Here is a 25,247-nt window from a genome sequence, read left to right as displayed (position 1 = left end):
TTATGCTTTTCACTGATAGCATAATGCGCAACGACATCCAAGGACGTAGCCCAGTCTAATTTTAGTCGCTGCGGGTAAACTGGGTCCCGTCTCTAACATCACAATATAAGCGCAAGTTGACGACGCGCATATGGAGCCGGGAACCAGCTTACGCTGCGGGGAGCTCTAGTCATGTGATGCTTACTTCCGGGTCATAATTGCGAGGACAAGATGGACACTCCGGTAGTTGTTGGGATTGTGACGGCTGTATGGGCTTTTATAGGCATTGTTTTGCCCATTCTAGTCCAATTCTTTATGTGGAGATCTCCAAACAAGGGGTAAGCTTGAAAAATGAAGAATTGAAAGTGGTCGTACTGTCACCAAAACAACACATTTTGTTTGTGAAATCAGTTGATTTGCTCGTGATGGTGACAGTATGTCATTGAATGACCCAGCAGTGAGACGGATATTTGTGTTGTCGAGATGTATAAATATGCACTCATGAACACCGGTTACAAACATCAAAGATCTTGTTATCGTGGTTACAAACAAACATTTATGGAAGCAAGTTTATATTCAATATATCAGTTTTGGTTTTTGATAAACCCATACAACATGTTCAGTGATACATGCCATATTTGCCATTTAGATATTTGTGGTCAAATGTATTGAACAAGTAGACATATTGCATGTTGAATGTCAGTGGACTAGGTTCATGAGCGATAAGGAATGGTACAGTACACAAAGTAATGACAGAATTATATAGGTTATGAACATCAATATGTTTATGGATGAATATATACTGAAGTAAACAATTCATCGTTACAATCAGCTGAACACGTTCATGATGTTGAACAAAGCCAGCCCTGTAATAATGTAGGCCAGACTGTAGTTTACCATTCGGAGCTTACATATTCATAAATATCGCTGTAAATGGCTTCGGGTGCAGGTGGTGGTTCTTACTTCACTAATCATGCATGCCTTTTCGTTCCTTAGGGTTAGTTGTGTTAGAGTAGGACCTAGGTTACACCAAACTCTATCCTTAGCCCTTAGATCCCCTTCCTGATCAAAGAGCACTTCATAATCCTTAGGGTAAGGTATTGGTAAGCTATCGCACCTCTCTATGAATTAATCCAATGTAATATGAGTAAAATCACTACAAGTTTTATCAAGTTTCAAATTTCATGGGAGTGAAGTAGCTACCTGTTATCAAGTTTGAACAATGTGGTAAACACAATAAAGAATGAATATTTTTCTGATATGTCACTTGTATTATTTTTTGTTTGCTCAGTCAAATGGTGGTTTTCGTCTTTCAAGAGGACGGTTTATGACCTGTTTCATTTATCTTAGTGAAATTTGCATACACATCTGGCAAGTGCTGAACTGGTGCATGAAACTTTGCGGGTGTGTGCTAGTTAAGACGGGTTCCTAGCATCATCATAGATTTGATGATTTTTTACTTACAGTTGTAACCATGCACAGATATTTGGGGACGTGGGAGACTCGGTCTGCTCGTTATTGTTATGTTTCCAGGCCTCAAAGATTAAATTTTTACCAACATGAACAAGTAGCCATATGGCTACAATTATTTTTTTCCAGGTAGCCAATGATAAATTCAAGATGTCAGGCCAAAATTGTAGGTAGCCAAAAGCATTTGAAATTATCTTTTATCAAATATCTATTATAATATGTACCTTGATGTACATATAGCACTAGCATGACTAGTCTTGGAATTGTATATTAGTGAAAACTGTACTTGATCATGTTGATTTTTGTTACTTGTGACTCAAACAATGATACAATGTATGTTACTAGTATATATAGGTGTATCCTTGCTTATCCAGTGAGCATTGTCAACTAAAATAATGTACTTATTACATTAATATTTATGTATTTCGGTTCATTGTCGACTTTAGGAGGAACTATATGCGAGTACAATTGTCAGCAGACATGTTATCCAGGATCAGCTGTTGTATATTTTTGTGTCTACAGATGTGTAGCAATAGAATTTAGTAGCCACAAGATATTTTTCAAGGTAGTCATTTGGCTACTTCTGACTTTTAGACAAACTGAAATTTAGGATGCATTGGTGACCGTTTTAATTGCAACTTTGAGGCCTGGTTTATCATGTTCATTTGTCATTGTTAACTTCCAATTTTATGCAATCAGTAAAACACTATTTGGCTGTTTCAGAATTCTTCAGATTATGTTGGTGCTGAGCGCAGTGTGCTGTTATGTGTTGTAAGTACCGGTATCCCTGGGAGTGCCTGACATCATACTCAGTGTTCAAAATACATGCCTGAACATAGGCTCGTGACAGCTGGACTGTTCATTCTCATTGTTCACTACTGTCATCACCATCAGTATTTCCAGTTATCTGAAGCACTGCAGTTTGCTGTGTAGTGCTGTCATGGTGCCCCAAAAACCTATGATTGTGGGTTCAAATAACAGTTCACCTTGATAATGTTTCCACATTTGTCGGCTCTACATCTGTGCTCATGGGTTTCACCAACGTCAGCGTTAGAAATTGGCATGGGTCCTGTAGTCCTTGACAAACTGGCCAATAGTTATGCCAATAGTTATGCTATCATGAGGTGTCTTGGAAATTTGTCATTTTTTAAGGGTTTAGCTATATGTTATCCTTGTAAGGACAATTGGACTAAAAATGTTGGTTTCTACCCCTGAAACTAGTCAAAGTGGTAAATGTCTGAGATCTACATCACTTGTGTCTTTCCTCCCACATCAAGGTAACACATGTGATATAACTAGAATACTGTTCAAAGCGGCGTTTGTGTTAAAAGTGCATAGTGATTTTGTCCTTGTGTCTAGACATGCTGGATGCTCTGTTAACATTGAATCACTGTCTGGCTAAGTCTCTAGGTTGTTTGCGTGTCATCGCAGCCAAATGGTTTGTCTTCTCCCGACTCATGATTTCCAGGCCACTGTCATTTTGCTGGAATATTGCAGAGTTAAACAACAAACAAGCAACATAACTATTATTACCTGGAACATTGATCATGAATATGCTTACATTATCGATGTTCTGTCCACAGCTGGCTTACAGCTTACATCTGCCAACTGAACCCGTTGTTTGGACCCCAGCTGAAGGGCGACCTCCTCCGGGTCATACAGCAGGAGTGGAAACCATGGTGGGTTACACATAATATGATACTTGTCCAGGTGCATTACCATGATTACCAATACATCCCCAGGTGCATTACCATGATTACCAATACATCCCCAGGTGCATTACCATGATTACCAATACATCTCCAGGTGCATTACCATGATTACCAATACATCTCCAGGTGCATTACCATGATTACTAATACATCCAGGTGCATTACCATGATTACCAATACATCTCCAGGTGCATTACCATGATTACCAATACATCTCCAGGTGCATTACCATGATTACTAATACATCCAGGTGCATTACCATGATTACCAATACATCTCCAGGTGCATTACCATGATTACCAATACATCTCCAGGTCCATTACCATGATTACTAATACATCCAGGTGCATTACCATGATTACCAATACATCTCCAGGTGCATTACCATGATTACCAATACATCTCCAGGTGCATTACCATGATTACCAATACATCTCCAGGTGCATTTCTGATTTTGATAATTTGCATTATTTTGAACATGTTGAAGAAGACCCAGCTGATTTTGTTGAGCGATTTGCAACCCTTTTGTCCAGCCAGTGTAAACAAAGTCAAAGCAGTGGAAGCACCTAACACATCTAACAAAGAATGCAAATTCTGTTTCATGAGATAGCAACGTGGTGACTACCTTCTGAAAGGTCAAACCTTTAAAGGCCAATATAGTGCTAACCTGCTTAGGTAACATCGTGAAATCATCAAGACTAAACGTTATGGAAACCTCACTGAAAACGTGTTGTTCAGTCAGGGCTAGAAATTGACTTTATATTTACTATTATTACACACATAAAGTAGGAAATGGTAGATTTGAATTTTGGCACTATCTGAGGCACTACCATGTTTTACCTTACCTGACGCTACACAGTGCTTTAGCTTCCCTACCTTATACAAACAGACAGTACTGGAACGAAGAGACAGTTTAAGCAGACCACAGCCCATGCCTAGGCATCCACGAGTTATCCCCATTGGTCCCTACTCTTCTTCGTTGCCAGAAATAACTTGCTTATAGGAGGAAGATGCTCCTGGATACTCCTTAAGACTCTACTGCTGCCTTTGTCAAGTGTCGTTGTAAGCTATCACCGGGAAAGGTCGCCAGTTATCTCCGGATCGTACTCAGGCCACACCAGAACGTCACCAGCCGGCGCCACGAGTTATCGCCAGCACTCGCTGGACAGTTGCCAGTGCTCGTCGGATCGCCAGCTGTCAACAAATCATCGTCAGCTATCGCCAAGCTACAGCCAGCGCTCGCCGGATCACTAGCTATCATCGAATTGTCGCCAATGATCGCCGGATCGCCAACTATCATAGAATTGTTGTCAGCTATTGCCAGGGTTGCCTGTGCTCGCTGGATCGTCAGCTGTCGCCTGCGCTTGCCGGATCGTCAGCTGTCGCCTGTGCTCGCCGGACCGTCAGCTGTTGCCTGCGCTCGCCGGATCGCCAGCTGTCGCCTGCGCTCGCCGGACCGTCTCCAGTGACCGTCAGGTCAGTACTCGCCAGTCCGTTGCCAGTGCTCGCCGGATTGCCAGCTACGGCCAGGCCGTCGCCTGCGCTTGCCGGATCGCCAGGCTGTTGCCAGCACCAGATCTTCACCAGCTTTTGCCAGGCCCTTTGCCGCACTTTCGCCAGCTCCAAATGTCGCCATCCAGTCGCCATGCCGCCTTTTCATCTCGCCGAACATCGCCGATACACTTCGTCATCTGGTGTCCCAGCACTGGACTCCTCCTTTACGTCACATCGCCACCCCTTGGATGATGAGTAACATTTTGTACCAGACTATGACGAAGCGTCTCTGACCAAGTCTTTCACTCCTGCTGATATGCCTGCTTGACTTCTGGATCATCTTCCTTGTGCTTCGCCTGGGCAAGGCGCCTCCCTCCAGGTGGAGCACAATGTTTCGGAGTCAAGAGAAGTTCTCCTCACACGTGACCCCGTTGATAGCTGATGTGGCCACGTCATTAAAACACTGCCTGTCCAGACATGGAATCAAGTTCCAAGATTTCAGAAGGAACACTATCCTTTCCACTTTATGACTTTTGCCAATGTCTGCCCTCCTTTTGATGAAGACATTTGGATGCTCGTCAGTTCTTCTCAGTCCAGTACCTCAATTCCGATATCATATTCGCAACTTGGTAGAATGGACGCTGTTCTCTGTCACTCTCTTTGTCCACTGTTGATGCGCCCACCTTGATCTGGGTTGGTGCTCTTTAACCTCCAGATCCCTACTGTTGCCATGGAGTAAAGAAACTGATCACCAACAGTTTCATCTTGGTAACATGGAATGTCTCCTTTTCATCACAGCTCTCTCAGCAGCGAAAATCATATGTTTGGAAGAGAACTTGTCTGAAGCGGAAGTCTGTTTCTTTTCGGTCCTAATGCCAGTCCCAGTTTGGACATACAAGCCCCACAACCGAGGAGGCTTTTCCTGGTGGGAACCGGCGCCGGGAGTGACTTTCCTCGGACGCCCGATGACTGGCAACTCCCTCCACCAGTTGTCTCTGGTCTCATCCGTCTCTAGGAGGGAGACTTCAGACCTACTAGAGGAATTGGTAGCTGCTCCAGGATCCATTTGTTACCCGGATCCTCCGCCACAGTTATCGCCTGCAGTTCTGTGCCGTTCCTCCTCTGACAGGGGTGGTCGGGTAGCCTAATGGTTAACGCGTTCACTCGTCACGTCGAAGACCCGGGTAGATTCCCGACATGGGTACAATGTGTGAAGCCCATTTCTGGTGTCCCCCGCCGTGATATTGCTGGAATAGTGCTAAAAGCGGTGTAAAACCATATTCACTCACTCACACACTCCTCCTCCCACTACTACCCCATTGGAACCTCCATATCGGCCTCCCGATGTGCCGGATCTTCAGGCCAATATCCATCTCCTGGACACTGATTCCATCTCTCCAGGGTTTTATTCTCCAGTCTTCCTGGTGCCCAAGAAGGGTTCGTCCAAACTTCGAATGATCCACAATCTGGCGCTATTCAACCTCAATTATCTCGCGCCTCCGCCACATTTCCAGATGATCTCCATCCGGTCTCTGTGCCACCTCCTTCAACCGATGGATTACCTCATCAGTCTGGATCTCCAGGATACCTACCTGCACGTTCCCTTTCAGGCAACACATCGTCGTTTCCTCCGCTTCATCTTCTAGGGCCAGCACTTTCAGTGGAAAAGCTCCCATTTGGCATTTCCACGGCTCCGTAGTTATTCACACGTATAACACATCCCATCATTGCGTTTCTTTGCCGCAGGGGGATTCAGTTCAGAGCCTATCTCGACGACTGCATCCTCGGTCATGGCGTCAATCAAATCTTGATTCTTTAGCGCGATTTCACCCTTTGTCCACCTACATCGGTTGGGTTGGATCATCAATATGGAGAAATCGGATCTAACTCCCTCTCGCCATCTCACTTTAGTGGACAGTCTCCTACTGACAGACCTTTCCTTGATACAAGTTCCTCCGGATCGGTTCGCGGTGATCCAATCCTGGGTCACTTTCTCAACCTTTCAATCTCCGCCAGTGGCAGAGCCTTCTCAGGCTGTTGTCCTCAGCTCAAGATCTGACGTCCAGGGGTCATCTTCAACTGCGTCCCCTTCAGCAGTTTCTCCTGCCATTTCCGCGCTCAGATCTGTCGGGTCCCCTTCTTCCTCTGCCGGGGGACTTACATCCGTTCCTGGAGTGGTGGCTAGTCCTATCGAACGTCTTGAGTGGTTCCTCTATGACAGGCTTGAGGCCACTCACCATCTCTTCGTGGAGGCATTTCTACAAGGATGGGGCGCCCACCTTCTCCAGGAAGCCGCTTCCGGTCTTTATACTCCTTCGAAACGTGAGTGGCACATCAACAATCTGGAGTTGGAGGCGGTAATTCGAACGACTCCACGGTGGTGTATTACATCAACAGGCAAGGGTCGACTCAATCTGCTTCTCTCCTGGAGCAGACCATTCGGCTGTTTTATCTGGCCAACAGTCTTCCTCTTCTGATACGAGCCTGTCACACTCCAGGTTATTGCAACGTCTTAGCCGACTCCCTGTCAAGACCCGATCGTCCGTCCCCCACAGAGTGGATGCTCCACCCTGAAACCTGCCGGTTCTTGTGTGATCGCCTGGGGACTCCCAACGTGGATCTCTCCACAATGGTGTGCAACCACCAATTGCCAGTGTACGTGTCTCATGTCACGGACCCAACTGCTTGGGAGGTAGACGGTCTCGCTCTGTCCTGGGTCGGCCTAAGCATGCACGCTTTTCCGCCCCTAGTTCTTCTCCCCCAGGTCATTCAGAAGGTGGCCTGGGCCTTACCGACTGTCTCAGAGTTGGTTTCCCAAGCTCCTTCAGCTCGTGGGAGAACCCATGTTGTGTCTCCCGGCGTGACCAGATCTGCTGCTCAATCCTCACACCGGACAACCGCATCCAGACCCTGACTGTTACAGTCTGCTCGTTTGGCGTGTCTCCAGAAGGTGATCGCAAAAGGTTTTTCAGCTCCTGCGGCGGCGGCTGTTTCTGAGCTCATCGTCCCTCCACTTGCTCCCTATATGATGACAAGTGTCGATCGTTCCAGGCCTTCTGCTTGTCCAGGCACATCATTCAAGTGAAGGCTACCGTTCCACAAGTGGCTGACTTTTTGGTTTTCCTTTGCCAATCCCGTCACCTGGCTGGTTCCACGATTGCGACCTATCTTGCTGCGCTCAATTCTGTCCTCAGGTTCCAGGCTATCATCGATCCCGGCCCTTTTTGCCATGGTCCGAGGTTTTCCACTGGAGGACCAGACTAAGAAGTTCGACCCCAGCTTGGGATCTCAATGTTGTTTTGCAGGATTTACGCTGGGCTCCATAAGAGCTACTTGCGTCTGCCTCGTTTGTAGATCTCACCTTGAAGACTTGCTTTCTCCTGGCCCTTGCAACAGCTGCCAGGGTTAGCGAGCTTCATGCCTTGGATGTGACCTGTGTCTGGTTCGACCAGTGTCCTCACGGTTTTGTTCACCTTGGCCTTTGTTGGGACTTTATCGCCAAAAATCAACTGCCCGACCAACCCGAACGGCAGTTTCACGTTCCATCTCTTTCGGAGATCGTCGGCCCGGATGATGACCTGGAGCTCGCCCTCTATCCAGTTCGGGCCCTCCCACGTTATCTTCAGGTGTCTCAGCAACATCGCATGCAGAGCCAGAGGCTGTTCATCCCTCTTTCCAGAGGCTCTGCAGGTATCTCTCGTAATACAGTTTCCCTTTGGCTTCGTTCTGCTATTCTGAGGGCTGATCGTCGTGCTGACTTACCGCCACCAACAGCCTCCAATCCACATGAGCTCCATGCCGATTCCGAGGACCCGCTGTGACCCTATTGCCAAGGTCGGACCATCCCTTGTGCTATTCCTCTTGGGTTGCTGGGTACTGTTATGTTCGTACCTAGTAAAGTTTTGGTCCTGTTTTCCCCCTCTTTTTGAGCCGGGCACAAAAATACCTGCATTTACCCTCTGTCAAGCACTGTTCTCTCTACCGTCAGACCACCATTCTGTTCCGAGAGGGCTTGACCTGCATCTTATCCCCTTGCCTGCCGTCTAGGAGCCGTTACTTTGCTGTCGCCTGCTCGGTTTCCTGCCGGACTGTTTAGTTGTGCTTCTTCAGGGTGCCTGGCGCTTCTCATGGTAAGCCCGCCTTCCATCAGTCGAATAAAGCACTGTGTAGCGTCAGGTAAGGTAAAACATGAGCATTTCTGATTAAATGCAATGTTTTTATACTTACCTGACGCTACACCTATAGGCCCACCCGGACTCCGTCCTCCTCCTCCGCCTTACCGTTGGCACAACTGTGTACTCTACGTCTGATGTCATCCAGTGATGAATATGAGGAGTAGGGGGCAAGGGGGATAACTCGTGGATGTTTGATGAGATGTTCAAGCATGAAATACATTTTACTCCAATTTGATGGAAGTGGTTGTTCATGTTGACTTTTGCGAAACACCTAGCAAACGATCACTATTTGTCCACATGGAACAGTCTAAAAAGAATAACAATCTAATAATTGAATACGAGTAATTCTTCACATATTTGCATTTCTTTTGTCGGTGAGTATATAAAGCACCCTGGACAGTAGACGTTAATGTAGTTGTGTAATATCAGGATATATACCATGGGGCACACCAACAACACAAAATCTGTGAAAGTCTTATTTGTTTTTTAACTGAGATCTGAAACTTCATGATATATACATGATATGGGAACATACTGTGCATGAGATTTGGTCATGCCATGCCAATGAAGAGTGAACCCCTCAATGGTCAAGTGGATAGAGCATCTGCAGTGAGAGTGAATGGTCAGTAGTTTGATCTCCTGTCCTGTCATTTTGTTTCCAGAGCAGATTTTGAAAACTGTACAATGTTTCTTCACCAAACTTGGCACATAGATAGGTCTAGTGGTAAACTTGTACCTTTTGATAGTTTTGGATTTTAAAAAAAATTATTTTTCGAGTTTCCATGGCAACAACTTTGATTTAGACTGAAAATGGCAGTAGTCCTCGTTTCCAGAGCAGATCTCAAAAACCATACCATATTTCTTCACCAAACTTGGCACATAGATAGGTCTAGTGGTGAACTGGCGCCTTTTGATTGTTTTGGATTTTTTTAGTGCTGCAATTAGACCATTTACTAAAAGCCCCTGTGAACATACTTCACAGGGGCTAATTCATTGCACACAATGCACACAACTGCAGTATTTGGGTCCCCACTTCGGGGGTTTCCGTAAGGAGCCAAAATCCGTTAGGTGGCATTTTTTAGCAAAAAGGACCCCAAAAATGAGCTAGACATGAAAAGTATGGTCTAAACCGCTGTCCTTGTGGGGGCTGCGAGTTTTACAATAGAAAGTGAAGCCGAATTATCGTATTGTCGACTTCGTGTTGTTTATGGGTGGGACATAAATGACGTAAAACGTCACGCGTCTGATAATGTGGCTTTCCTGAAATGGACTTGTTACTATGAAAGCTACTTCGCTCATAACTTGTAAATTCATAAACTGTGGCTTGTACAAATAAAACAAGAGTCGACTTGGAGTACAGTGAAGACATGTTTGCATAGGTATGGGATGAATGCGGGAATGTATGACAATTATTTTGTTCAAAAGATTATCAGAAAAGAAATATTTCAGTTGTTAAATTGATCAGTTTCTAAGTTCACAAGCCGTGTCAACATTCATTAAACTAAGGAACCGAAAATGATCATTTAAGAAAAAGATGAAAAATAAGCAGAAATAGAAATTGAACTAGGTCTAGATGGATCCACAAACTTATATGACAAATACGAATTCAACGTTTCAAATGATTTGTTGGAATGAGAAAGTATCTATCGAGGATCATTTTCCTATTCATGTTATCATGAATGAAGTTATACCATAGTGCGATTTATATGAAAAAGGGGGATCCTCCCGCCTTAAACCCCGGTATTTTCCTTTAAAAATGTCATAAAGGTGTGGTTGTACCTGCCTTGAACCCTGCTGTGTTGTCCGCCCAACAATATATTGTTCAACTTCAAGTAGCAGAATGAACTTACCGTCCAGCGATTTATTTGAAAAAAGGGGTGTGTGACCCCCCTTTACCCCCCTCTTTTACTTTAATATTTCGACAAGGGGGGACAAACCCCGGGACCCCCGGACATGTCATAGTGGCGGGGGATATGAGTATTTCATGCTTGTTTGTAATGACTGGACTGGCAGTCTGTGTCCTGTGCCCCTGGTCATACAAAAGACAGGCCAGTCAGCACAGGTCATATGTCAGTATTATCCTGGATTTGATCATGTTGGTGGAAAATTGATCTTTTACTTCCAGATAACCGACTGAAGCTAACAATGAACAAACTGGCTGTGCAACTGTATATAGACATCTGTAGCTGTAAACCATGCCGGAACGAAGTTGCAATGGCAACAACAGTCATCATCAGTAGTGGTCAAGGATCTGTTATGGATGTAGCAGAGCAGTCCAAGTATCTGGGATGACTCTTCAACATTCCACAGACCACGGTCTTGTACTATGACTCATGATTGTTGTCAATGTATACACATATTTATGCTCATTGTTACATAAAAAATGGATGAATTGCTTAGTTTTGGAACAAATAAATGAACAATTTGTCACCTCCCTAATAAATATTTCTACTTCAGAAACTTAAGGAAGCATTACATGCAAATGCCTACTTTCAGCTGCTAATGTAACTATTCATACCTCATTTGGAAATTGATGCACTTTTATTACAGGGTCTGTCACACTCTTTGTCTATAACCTAGATGTCAGCATGGATAAGGGAATATTTGAGAACCATGAGCTATATCACTTGATCTAATCAAACCAAAAGATCCATTTGGTACTGTTTTACTATTTTTTATTCAGTTATCAGAAGATAGTAATAATGGCAGAACTGATTTGCATGCCAGGTGTCATGGTGTCCCAGTCTATGTAGATGATGATTTTATCGTGGAATATCACCTGCTTCAGACAGTAGATGTGCATTTCCCTCTTTCAGTTGTACATATTTCTATGGAATCATTAGCATGGAGCACCATCAATTCATTGCCACACCCACCTGGGGATAAAGAAGGTAGTGACATGAGGAAATATATTTGGTCATTATGTCAATCATTAAATCTGTTATGTACATGGGAAATAAATGGTTCAATTCCAACATCAGTGTTGTCATGTTATTAACCCAACAAAAGCTGAAGGAATGGTGATTGGGCCACCATTTACAGATGTGAAGCTCATTCTTGGCATCTAGACAAGGAGTCCTCGAATCCTCTGCCTGTAAGACACCACCGGTTTTTGTTTTCCTCCACACATGCAAAGCTTTATTTCATTGACTCCATAATGAAAACAAATGATGGTACGGACAGGTTATGTTCTGGGTATGATGCTGCACTAAGGCAGCCAGGTCCTACTTCAAGTATCATGCACTAAAACAGCCTGGTCAAAGTTCGGATTTGATGCTACACTAAGATAGACAGGTCCTACTTCGGTACGGTTCAGGAAAATGCTACACTAACATAACCAGGATATTTTTCAGTTGGGATGCTGCGCTGAGACAGCCAGGTCATGATTAGGCTACAATGCTACACTACGACATGAAATCATGGTTCGAGAAACTTTCATGCAACACTAACAGTGCAATCTGTATATGGTTGCGTGAGTACATGGGCACACTCAGGCAAAGCTTTGTGTACGATGCTGCTTCGAGACAGCTTGCCAACGGTTCAGGTACAGACATACACTAAGACAATCACTCTTGGTTCGTGACAATGCTTCAATAACATAACCAGCCCATGCTTCCTATACGATGCCACACAATTTCATTTAGGACATGGTTTGAGTACAGCGCTACACTAAGACAGTCAGGTTCGGTACGATGTTCAGGGACGGGGCAAGGTTCTGGAATGATGCTACACTAGATTAGGAGAGCCTGGTCAAAGTCCCGGGTACGATACTAAACTAAGACAGCCAGGCTATAGTTCGGGTACGATGTTCAGGGACGGGGCAAGGATCTGGAATGATGCTACACTAGATTAGGAGAGCCTGGTCAAAGTCCGGGTACGATACTAAACTAAGACAGCCAGGCTATAGTTCGGGTACGATGTTCAGGGACGGGGCAAGGTTCTGGAATGATGCTACACTACATTAGGAGAGCCTGGTCAAAGTCTGGGTACGATTCTTAACTAACAAAAGTATACCTTAGTTATACTGAGACAACCAGGTTATGGGTGAGGTTCGATGCTACACCAAGACAACCAGGTTATGGTTCGGTTTCGATGCTACACCAAGACAGTCAGGTCATGGTTTCGGTACGATGTTACGCAGGTTGATGTTCAAACTCCGCGGGGATTCCAATGTAGCCTATGCTTGTAAGTGACCAGACTCGGTAACTGGCTTGATTGCCTACCATCGTACTTCTACCGCGTGGATCGTTGCTTATTATACAAATTACTGGTTTGCCTGGTAAAGTCTAGATTATGTACAAGCAGTCATATCGGTGGAATATTGCTTCGTGTCACGTTAAACAAACAAGCTTCAATATTCAAAGCGCGTATTAGTTTAATGCGTCAAAAAAGATGAATTCCAATCTCATTAACTAATGTAAAATCGTGTAGCTGAGTACACTATATGTGCTGGATATAATAAACAGCTTTGGTAAAGTTGGTAATTAACTGATTAAATTGTGTGGGAGTATCATACCAGTCCCTTAGAGGTTTAATAAACCAGAATATATGTACGTCATTAGGGTAATTCAAAACCCAGAATATTTATTACATTAAGTTTTCATTAACAATTTCTGATCTTTTTACAATAGCTTCCTTTCATCGAGAGTTTTCTTTACCAATATCGAATTAATTCGTTCGAATCTCTGCGTTTATGATTTGTGGTATACAAACTATCACATTGTTGTGAATATCTATTCAGGAATGGAATATTTTCCAACAATTATTGTTTCCAGTTATCTGTTGTTAATGTAATGAAGGTAAGTGACGCGGATGTGACAGAACACAGAGGCGTGTGAAGGGTTATCTTAGAGAAACAGATAATCACCAAAAATATATTTGTAGCAATATAAAATCAGGTTAAGATATATTACCATTGCTCTAAGATTTATATTAAAACCATCTATACAAATCCAACCGTTAATATCTAATCAAGCGAATATAAACATCACAGTTATAGCAATAGTTATGGAAGTGGATTATCTCTCTATATATACCCCAGAATAATGTCTGACAGAATCAAATTTATAGGTACACAGTTAATAAAGCTATCACGTAAGAGGCGACTAACGGGATCGGGTTGTCAGGCTCGCTGACTTGGTTGATGTATGTCATCGATTCCAGTTTGTGGATCGATGTTCATAATGTCAATCACTGGATTGTCTGGCCCAGACTAGATTATTTACAGACCGCCGTCATATATACTGAACAACAAAAGTTACTGTGACATTGAATAAGATTTAATGCAAAGTTATGTTTTTTACCAAATCTGAAACAATTTCGGTTTGCAACAGATAAGTGTTGAAATGGTTTAATTTGCCATACTGACTTCAGAAAATGCGTGATTTCATGAAAAACATGAACATGCCAAAATGTCAATTTATAAATCAATAGCGTGTGTCCACCTCTGGTTGCGATGCAAGCAACACATCTTCGTCTCATGGAATGGACCAGGCGTCGCACAATGTCCTGTGGGATATCTGTCCGTATGTGCTGGAGCATGTTTCGAAGTTCCTGGGCCCAATTGCACAAAGCGATCTTAGCGCTGAGATGATCTTAACTCCCATACTTTAGCACAGGCTTACACTAGTCTTAGCTCTAAGATCGCTTTGTGCAAGTGGGCCCTGGAGTGCCTGTGGAACGCGTGGTTGACGTCGAAGGCGCCGATCCACCTCATCCCACATGTGCTCGATTGGTGAGAGATCAGGGGAGCGATCGAGCCGGCCAGGGGATGACATTCACGTTGTTTTGTTGAAGAGAAACCTGAACAAGTCGAGCAATAGGAGGACGGGCGTTGTCATGTTGAAAGGTAATGCCTGGGCCATGACGACGCAAAAACGGTAGAACAACAGGGCCGATAATCTCGTCGCGGTAGCGCTGTCCATTGAGATTTCCCTCTAGCTACCACTATCAAACGGGTCCTCTGTCTTGCTGTAATCCCACCCCATAACATAAAGCTGCCGCCCCCGAACCGATCTTTTTCCATGATACAATTATTGACGTAACGTTCACCCCGACGTCGGTACACTCGAATCCGTCCATCGCTGTGGCTGAGGTGAAAACGAGACTCGTCAGTGAATAGAACTTGTCCCCACTGCATGGCCGTCCAGCGTAGACGCTGCCTGCACCACTGTAGACGTGCTTGGCGGTGGTTTCCTGTCAACATGGGGCGTCTGGCGGGTCTTTTGGCGACAATCCCTGCACATCTGAGGCGACGACGTAAGGTTTGTGAAGATATTCGTTGAAGACCAGGGATGCTTCTTGTCGTCACTGTTACTGGCTGGAATCGATGTCGTAGGTGTGTTGATCGAATCCAGTTGTCTTGTCGATTATTGGTTACGCGTGGCCTGCCACTTCGAGGATGGCCCCTGACTGCATTCGTCTTTTGCCAACGTTGCCATAAACACCAGATGGTGTTTCTATGGACGTTAAATTGTCTTTCAATATCACGTTGACTCGATCCTGCTTCAAGCATACCAATGGCTCGCAGACGCTCATTTTCGGACAGGCGTGACATTTCGTATTGTTGAAAAATTGCGTAATTGTATTGTTTTTCTGAGTGGTTGTTGTCAGCACGATGATAAACAATGCATATGGAATCCCGTTAACGCACATGTTTTTATACCCATTCTTGGGTAGTGAAATGCATGGGGCTTGAATAAAAGTCAACTTTTGCATGGAAAGGCATGCTTTTCTGTAGCAGTTGCGTATTTGTGACTTGATTCCATACATGTACTTCGATATTGAAAATCAAACTTTACTTGTTTAAAAAATACACAAAGGCAAAACAATGGTGAAACAAAAGTGGAATAATGCATTCGAAAAAAGTATTTTCTTCTCCTGAATGTGTCTGTGTTCTGAATAACTTTGTTCTATTTGTAGTAGTTTTCTGAAAAGTCTTTGGGACTTGTGGGTAATTGAATAGATAGTGCATAACGTGTCACATGTGGTACAGTAGTTACAATTCTCGATATATTGAACATTCTAAAAACATAATGGTGTACACATTCTTTTATATACGAATTTTGTGTGTTATATTTCATATATGTTTGCGGTAATTAACTTTAAATCGCACTCTTTTATGACAAAGAACGTTCTATAGGTTTTCGTCTGTTTCCGTCATACGCCACGACATTCTTGAGTCATTGAGTGAGTGAGTTAATATTTAACGTCACATCGGCAGTATTTCAGCCATATCGTGACGACAGTCTTGTCTCAATCGTAAACAACACGTGTCATTCAGTATCTCAAAAACAGTAGTAGTAAAAAAAAATGGTTTAACGTGTAAAGCAGGAAATGAACTGAAACCAATATTGTTCATATTGTTTCCAAATGCCTGTGTTGATTACGTATTTGGGGAAGTTATCATAAATATAGTCTGACGAACAGAGTTTGCCGCCGTGTTGAAGCATCACATGAAAAGTTTTGTCTTGGTTTGTTTCGTTTTTACGCTAGCAGACGAACCAAGGGAAGACAACTTTCAAGGTAGGTAACTACGAATGGAATCCAGGTGTAGTATTAAAGTTGTCTTACATGAAGTTGTCAGTATCACAAACAGAAAGGTTGTCAACCTTCTTGTTTTGTTTCTATTGGATCTTATTTTGTGACAGTGAAATATCACTAAAAGCATGAAATAGTATATTTATGATATACATTACGATGCTAAAATGACCCTTTTCGAAGATTTGTCAACGGCTCGCAAAGTCGCACTCTCAGTCACAAAAGTGATCGACAGTGTATGTACAAAATTGTTTTAAAACAAACAAAACATGCAAAATTATGTTTTAAAATGATTTCCGATATTTATTCTTGGTTCTCCATAATTGGAAGAACGTCAAACCTTAAACAATCATATTAAAGCTGCTTTGTGTCGCAAGTACATTTAGGCCGTGGGCTAGGTATGACCCACGAGAGCACGAGAGAAAATCCTTTGCACAATTTGGAACCAATTTACTCTTATAATATCAGAGTAGGATACCTAATATTGCATTCTCGGCTTAGCTACATCGGAACAACGCTTTTGGATGTATGCTCAGGATTTGGCTTGTCATCTTGTGTGTTATTAACCGACCTCGATGTGTTATATACCATAGGAAACCATAAATAAACACCATAATTTGATGTAGGCTGATTATTTATCTACTTTTGGACAATCATACAGAATACTTCTTGACAACTCTGATATCACTCACTTTTGTATGCATATAAGAGGTTCACAGTATAATGTTCGAGTCGATTTCAGAACTTTGAATGAAATGGACCTATGTGTAACATATTCAAGATGGCAACCATAAAGCTGTGCAAAAAATCTGATCATAATGTAAATGTTATTTATTTCAGCAAATATACAAATCAAATTCTTGGACGCAGGCTTGATACTTTGACAAATTTTGCCTTTTCAAGTTGAGTTTCAGATTCTTTGGTATAGCTACTAGTTGAGGTGAATTTGCAGGGGGCACCACCGAAGGTAATAGACGAATTCACTTACTAACCTTAATTCATACATAACTTAGCTATTTAAGTTTCCATTTTACAGAAAATGTCCAAATGCGAATCGTCCAAATCGTATCTGAATGGCTTGAAATGAACAGGGACCATGCATTCACAGAAATAAATTATATTCCAATTACATACTTAAGATTCTCTAACAGAATACCCAAGTTCATATATATGGAAATGTCCCACCTTGTAACAATGTCATCACCGTGATTATGTGTCTTTTGAGGTTGAACTGTTGTGACTGATACCAACATCTTTATACAGCCGGGAACAACTCGAAGACAGCTTTGACATCTCAACCTAAACGGAAACGTATCCCCAGTGATCCAGAGCCAGTGTGCATCATACATGTACCTGGCTTGAAGTATGGCCCACTACAACGTCTGAGCAAAGCCAAAGATCCTGATGAGAAGATGGAAAAGTTGAAAGAGAGATCAAGCGTAGAAGGATGGAAGAACCTCCAGAAACGCCAAATCAAATGCAAGTGTGATGTACAAGCCTGACGGCAGTTCTGGAGGAAACCCATGGCTGTAGCAGAACATATTATCAGCGTTTTACAATGAACCTTGACCGTTTGAAACAACCTGAAATTGAATCTTTGGAACTAGCTGGCCGCCCATCATCTTCCAACCTGACTGCATCTTTTGTACTTCGTATTCATGAAAGAAATTCAAGTCAAAAGGAAGCTGGACAACAGAAGGCCTAACAAACTTCAGTCGGGATGGATGGCAGCATGTCACCGAAGTAGCTCAACGTCAAAACGATTAGTCTCTCCCGCTGCGGATCAGAGGGAAGGACCTATTTACCTGTGAAGCAAAATAATATAAGTCCTGCCGAACTGGTTACATACAGATTCCTGAGAAATGGCGGAATGTTTGTGGTGCTAGGAACAAATTACGGTAACCACCGTAAATTAAAATCCTTCTTTGGACATTAATAATTAAAAATTACCTTCTCTGATACATTTGTCCGTTGTATATCAAATATTGGATTACTTTTAAAAATGTGAAGTTTATAATTTGACTCAGTATATATGACTTTTTTCAAGTAAGGCATTCATGATTTAGGTACACATTCTGCGAAAACCGAGGTTCGTTATAGGCGTGATGGCGGTAATCGTGGTTGCTGGAAATAATGGTGAGTTGGTGCGATCTGCCTATCCAAGTTCCAACAAGATTTCGACGAAAATATTGTTTACAATATTGAATAATTGTAATGAAATAGATTACATAAGTCAACGTATACAATTAACACTATTTATAACCAGGCAGAGTAATAACACGTTGAATGCGATTTCCGGTGTTTTGTGCTCACGATAATGTTATTGCGTTGTGAAAAACAATCAGAATTCATGGTCTGCGTGTTTTATGCCTCTTAACCCACCCTCTTTACACAGCTGTACACAAGGAACTATCGAACTCAAGCCTATTTTCGATATGTTTTTTGGCAAGAGATTATAAAATAAAGCTTGCCTACCTGGGCCTCTGTCGTCTTCTTCTGTGCCCCCTTGTTTCTTCTTGGCAGTCGTCCTGCCTCTAGATGACTTTTTTGGACTGTTCTGGGCATCGGCATTATTTCAGCCATATAGCCGAACTGTTCTGCCTTCCAAGGTGTCTTCATGGGGGATCGCTTGTGTCTACTTGGCAGTCGTCCTGCCTCCAGAGGCCTTCTTTGTTCTCTTCTGCTCCCAGGTTGTCTCTTTGGCCTTCAATTGCCCCGGAGGTCTTCCGGGCACCTTAAAGTAAAATTAAAGAATATTTCACATGATTGATACTGACAACAAAACAACATATGTTGGGTCGTGAAAACCAAAATGTAACATGAATTTGAAATTGAAATATTGTAATACTTTACCATCAGCTGCACGGTCCCAGTCTAGTCTTCGAATACTGTGCATTGTGAACAAGCCATTTCCCTCTATGTGTAGTGGTATGTTTGTTATTTAAGGCCGCTCACAGCAATGTTCCAGCTATATGACAGGGGTATGTAAATAACCGAGTCTGGACCAGACAATCCTGTGATTGACAAGATAAGCATTGATCTACACAACTGGAATACGATGACATGCATCAACCTAATCGGGCGAGTCTGACCACCCGATCCTGTCAGTCGCCTTGAATTGGGGGTCCAATAAGTCTATTTAATATGTGCGTTGACTAGATTATAACTCATGTCCCCTCGATCAGAAGTGGGATAACACCTTTAAAATCTACAATCAATGGAATCTTAAGATTCAGAATGAAAGGCGGGTGTGTGTATATCGGATATATCACATACATCATTCAGAATGAAAGGCGAGTGTGAGTATATCTGACATGTTATATACATTATTCAGAATGAAAGGCGAGGGGGTATGTATATCGACCATATCACATACATCATTCAGAATGAAAGGCGAGTGTGAGTATTTCGGACATGTTATATACATTATTCAGAATGAAAGGCGATGGGGTATGTATATCGGACATATCACATACATCATTCAGAATGAAAGGCGAGTGTGAGTATATCGGACATGTTATATACATTATTCAGCTTGAAAGGCGAGTGTGAGTATATTGGACATGTTATACACATCATTCAGAATGAAAGGCGAGTTTGTGTATATAGGATATATAGTATATATCATTCAGTTAAGTTAAGTTAAGTAAAAGTTAAGCGTCACCCACCATATTTGTCAGGTGTTACTTTTGACTTAATGATGACTACTATAACGAGATGTACGATTGCTATAAGCCGTATATGTAACCCTCAAGTGATGCAAAAGTTGTCCCAAAGCAAGTTTATCTTGTGTTCCAAAAGAATATGAGCAGAATGGAATTTTACCGAAGACCAGAAATTGAAGGATTAGAAAACATTGAAAAACTTCTTTTGTCATGTAACTGTCATGATATCAGCAGACCATATCAGGTGTCACATAGACATCCCAGGGAGTGCAGAGTCTATTGCAAGGCAGAAACGTCAGTCGCGTGTGTATGATCCACGGACATTGACCACAGCTCCAACCCTACACCTCATACTCATTACAAGTCGTTGAATGCTTCTCTGAGGCAAACGGATCCATTCTTCATGAAGTGCGGCCTCTAGTCCAGCGAGATTTTGAACTGGGGGATCACGATGTCTGATTTTCCGGCCAAGAATGTCCCAGAGATGCTCAATCGGATTAAGATCCGGACTACAGGCCGGCCAAGGAAGAGTGGCAATAGCTTCTTGACGCAAATGAGCCAAAACTGCCCGAGATCTGTGTCGTCTAGCATTGTCGTCCATGTAAACAGGTCTTGTCTGAAGAGGATGGTTGTCAAAATGAGGGACTACCACTGGACGAAGAACGGCATCTTGGTATTGTTGGCCATTCAGATTTCCACGAATTGTCACCAGCGGAAGTTTGCAGCCGAAGGAAACACAACCTCATATCATGACAGCCCCCCCCCCCCCCCCCCCCCCCCCCACATGCTAAGGTCTTCTGGATGTTCCTTGGTGCAAAACGAGTGTTACGTTGCCTCCAAACACGTATTCGACCATAAACAGATCGTAGCAGCATTCGACACTCGTCAGACCAATGGATCCTTCTCCAGTTGGCCAAGTCCCATCGACTACGGGCACGACACCATATCAGACGATTGCGCATGTGCCTCTCAGTCAGTTGAGGACGTTTTACTGGTCTTCTGGCGTTATAACCAGCCGCTCTGAGGCGACGCCTTACGGTCATCGTCGAGAGTCTCTGATGGGTAATCCACTGCAGTCTTAAATCTGTTGAAGTGGCAAATGGATTTCATCTGACTATCCTGAAAAGACGTCTATCCTCTCTGTTCGAGGTCTTTCTTGTTTGACAGCCAAACGTGTGATAACACTGTGATGACGACCCATTTGTCTTGCAATGGCCCTGCATGACATGCCAGCATTTCTCATGCCTATCATTTGTCATCTTTCAGCGTTCGTTAACTTTCTCCTCACCATGGCTGATTTTCAACCTCTATTGGAAGGGGAATATCACACAGGAGCAAAATGGAACTTGAATTTCATTATTTATAGGGTAGGGGAACTGCAGCAACACGTAAAGCACGCTTTCCTTGTGGTATCTGGACAAATTTGGGTTCATGAAACTATGGAACCCTAATTCATTCATACATTATCATATTTCATATTTCTGATTCCCACACGTGAAATCAAGAGACTATGAATATGGTGTCGCTTAACTTCAGTGCATGTGTATATATCACTGAGAATGAAGGATCTTTGTGGGATATATTACATACATCAATTAGAATAAAAATTGTGGGACTACGTACACCGAATGTATTAAAATCATCATTCAGAAAAAAGGGGTGGGGGATGTATGGCGAGGGAGTATGTATATCGGACATGTTATATACATCACTCAGAATGGAAGGCGTGGGGGTATGTATATCGGACATGTTATATAAACTAAGCGGCAAAAGAAAATACAGGTTGGCAATTTGTAATTTTCCCAAAAACAGCGATAACTAGTGGAAAGTGGGTATTGGGAATATGACTGCCCAGGAACAGGTACCAAAAAACACCTCACCCGAACGCGCCACCTTTGACGGCGCTCGTGCGGTGACAAAAAAAATGTGAAACAGTTTTCCCGGCATAAACTGCACGTGCATGTTAGCTTATAAATGTGTTCGTCTGCAAGGTATAACCACACATGATGAGATCATACAAAAGAAATGCCACGACTGTCACAGGAGCAGAGAGAGAGAGCCATTGGTATGGTCGAAATGGGGGCAACACAGGTCAAAATTGCCAGAAGGTTTGGTTGTACACCATTGACAGTAGCCAGGCTGATTCAACGGTACAGGCAGACAGGGAGGACTCAGGACAGGCCTAGAACCGGACGACACCGAGTGACAACACCACTGGAAGACGGTCAGATACGGCTCATTCACCTGCGAAACAGATTCGTAACGGCGACGGCGACGGCGACGGCGACGGAAGCAATGTTCAGCGTTTGGACATCCCATTAGCCAACGTCGGTACGACGACGACTTCGTGCTGCTGGAATCCCAGCGTATCGTCCTTTCCGAGGAATGGTACTGACTGTTCAGCATCGACGTCTGAGACTGCGATGGGCGAGCCAGGTTCGACGCTGGCAAGTGAGAAATTGGCGTCGAGTGCTGTTTACTGATGAAAGTCGGTTTAACTTCTTTCGAAATGACGGCAGAGAACGAGTTTATCGACGAGGGGAACGTTTGGCTCCGGCGTGTATTCGAGAGGTCCATCCATTCGGCGGGGGAGGTGTCATGGTGTGGGGCGGTATTTGTGGAGATCAGAAGACTGATTTGGTGATTATACAGGGAAGTACATAGACCAAGTGTTGCAGCCAGTTGTGCTTCCGTTCTTAAAAATAACAACAGCAGGGGACATTGTTTCAACACGACAATGCCAGGCCCCATACTGCAAGACTGACTCGGAACTTTCTAAACCAGCAGAACGTTGACGTTTTTCCCTAGCCTGCCCACTCACCCGATATGAATCCTATTGAACATCTGTGGGACCATCTTGACAGACAGATTAGAGCACGCCATCAGCCTCCCGTCAACAGACAAGAATTGCAGCAGGCCCTGAGAGACGAGTGGCAACGGATTCCAGTCCACATCATCAGAAGACTGACGTCATCGATGAGGCGGCGTATCACAGCATGCATTGAGGCAGTTGGAGGTCATACACGCTATTGAAGGCAAATGTGTCGACAATGAACTTGTAGTGTGTCTGACAAATTTGTGGTGACATTTCAGACAACTTTTGAAAATGAAATGAATTTTCTCACTCGGAATGAAAGGCGAGGGAGTATGTATATCAGACATGTTATATACATCACTCACAATGAAAGGCGAGGGAGTATGTATACTCACATGCAAAAGAAACGCAAGTGGTTTTAAGCAAATACGGAACCATAAACTGATACGAGTTTTTGCATGTAGTGAAGCCTGATGGTGTTATCAATATTTATGGTTGCATTTTGGAAGCCCCGAATAAAAACGCAACATAAAAAACGGATCGCCAAAACGCACCATTTCAATGAACTGTAGTGGGTATAAAACTGTGGCCGATTCTTGGACCTACCACTCCTTGGTCAACAATGCCACGCCTAACTCAAATTCAGAGAAACCAGGCTATCGGACGTTTGGAAGCTGGAGAGTCTGTCCAAGATGTTGCCCGTCATTTCAACGTTAACATAACCACAATTTACCGTCTCCTGCATAGATACAATGCTACACAGACAACAGATGACCTTCCTCGGAGCGGTCGTCCTAGGGTCACCACACCTCGACAAGATCGGCAGATTACCCGTCAATACCAGCGACATCCGTTCCTAACTGCAAGTGAAAGTGCTCGACAGACCATAGGAACACATAATCGACACATTAGCCGGGACACTGTGATCCGACGTCTCCGTTCCAACAACCTCAGATGTCGCCGACTAGCACGTCTTCCTGTTCTCCAACCACGGCATCGACAAACACGACTTCAGTGGACACAGGGTCATCACAATTGGCGCCATCGTGAGTGGAGGCGTGTCATCTTCTCTGATGAAAGTCGCTTTTGTGTCTCCCATGCAGACGGAAGAGTCAGAATTTGGCAGCGTCGAGGTGACAGAAACGTTGTGGAAAGGGATCCATGGGGTGGACCTAGCGTCATGATATGGGCAGGGATTGGACTTAATGCGAGACTTGGACCCATGTGCTTTCTGAATGTTGGTCAAGGTTTGGGAAACGGCGTCACTGCTCAGCGGTATATCGACCAAGTGATCAGACCCCACGTTTTTCTATTTTTGCACAACATCAACAACACATTTTCCAGCAGGACAACGCTCGTCCCAATGTTGCCAGAGCTACCATGGCCTTTCTGCAACAACACAACATCCGTGTTCTACCGTGGCCAGCCCTCAGCCCTGATCTGAACCCCATCGAACACTTGTCTGCACAATGTGCGCCCAGTCCCTACAACTGCTGATGAACTACGCACAGCTGCTCTGGATGTGTGCAGGAGGATCCCTAGGGCCTTCACAAATCGTCTGATCCACTCAATGTACAGGAGATGTGTGGCAGTGATCAATGCTAATGGTGATCACACCAGGTATTGACTAACATTTTGGGTATTGACCCGAAACTGTGTAGACCCTTAACATTTGACAAAAACAATTATGTCATCTGCCTTTTAATCCATTGAACTGTCTTCAGTCAAATCTTTGTCAATCTTGCCCTATTAATATTTCTTGTCTTTACTGGTGAAAATAAATAACATGTTTACTGCATACTCGACTTGCGTTTCTTTTGCGTGTGAGTATATATCGGACATGTTATATACAAGGCGAGGGATTTTAGCATCGAAGCCGAACCATGACCTGGTTGTCTTAGTGCGGTATTGTACCTGACCCTAAACCTGGTAGTCTTAGTGTGACATTGTACACGCCCCTTAACCTGGTAGTCTTAGTGTGGCATTGTACCCGACCCTTAACCTGGTTGTCTTAGTGTAGCATTGTACCTGACCCTTAACCTGGTAGTCTTAGTACAGCATTGTCCCCGACCCTTAACCTGGAAGTCTTAGTACAGCATTGTACCCGACCCTTAACCTGGAAGTCTTAGTGTGGCATTGTACCTGACCCTTAACCTGGTAGTCTTAGTGTGGCATTGTACCTGACCCTTAACCTGGTAGTCTAAGTACAGCATTGTACCCGACCCTTAAACTGGTAGTCTTAGTGTGGCATTGTACCCGACCCTTAACCTGGTAGTCTTAGTGTGGCATTGTATTGTACCCGACCCTTAACCTGGTAGTCTTAGTGTGGCATTGTACCTGACCCTTAACCTGGTAGTCTTAGTGTGGCATTGTACCCGACCCTTAACCTGGTAGTCTT

At 43.6% G+C, this 25,247-nt stretch overlaps 1 protein-coding gene across 1 annotated transcript; it reads left to right on the top strand.

Moving 5' to 3' along the window:
- Positions 1-179: 179 nt before the first annotated feature.
- On the top strand, positions 180-11,805 carry LOC139452717 (V-type proton ATPase subunit e 1-like). Its single transcript, XM_071234289.1, has 4 exons — positions 180-317; positions 2,173-2,220; positions 3,033-3,128; positions 10,956-11,805. Coding segments are annotated over exons 1-4 (252 nt in total). The 5' UTR covers positions 180-210; the 3' UTR covers positions 10,957-11,805.
- Positions 11,806-25,247: the final 13,442 nt, after the last annotated feature.

The sequence above is a fragment of the Haliotis cracherodii genome, unplaced genomic scaffold (assembly GCF_022045235.1).
Source record: "Haliotis cracherodii isolate W230 unplaced genomic scaffold, xgHalCrac1.p SCAF_9, whole genome shotgun sequence".
Lineage (NCBI taxonomy): Eukaryota > Metazoa > Mollusca > Gastropoda > Lepetellida > Haliotidae > Haliotis > Haliotis cracherodii.
Note: the sequence above shows the minus strand (reverse complement) of the source record. Positions and strands in the feature narration are given on the sequence as shown.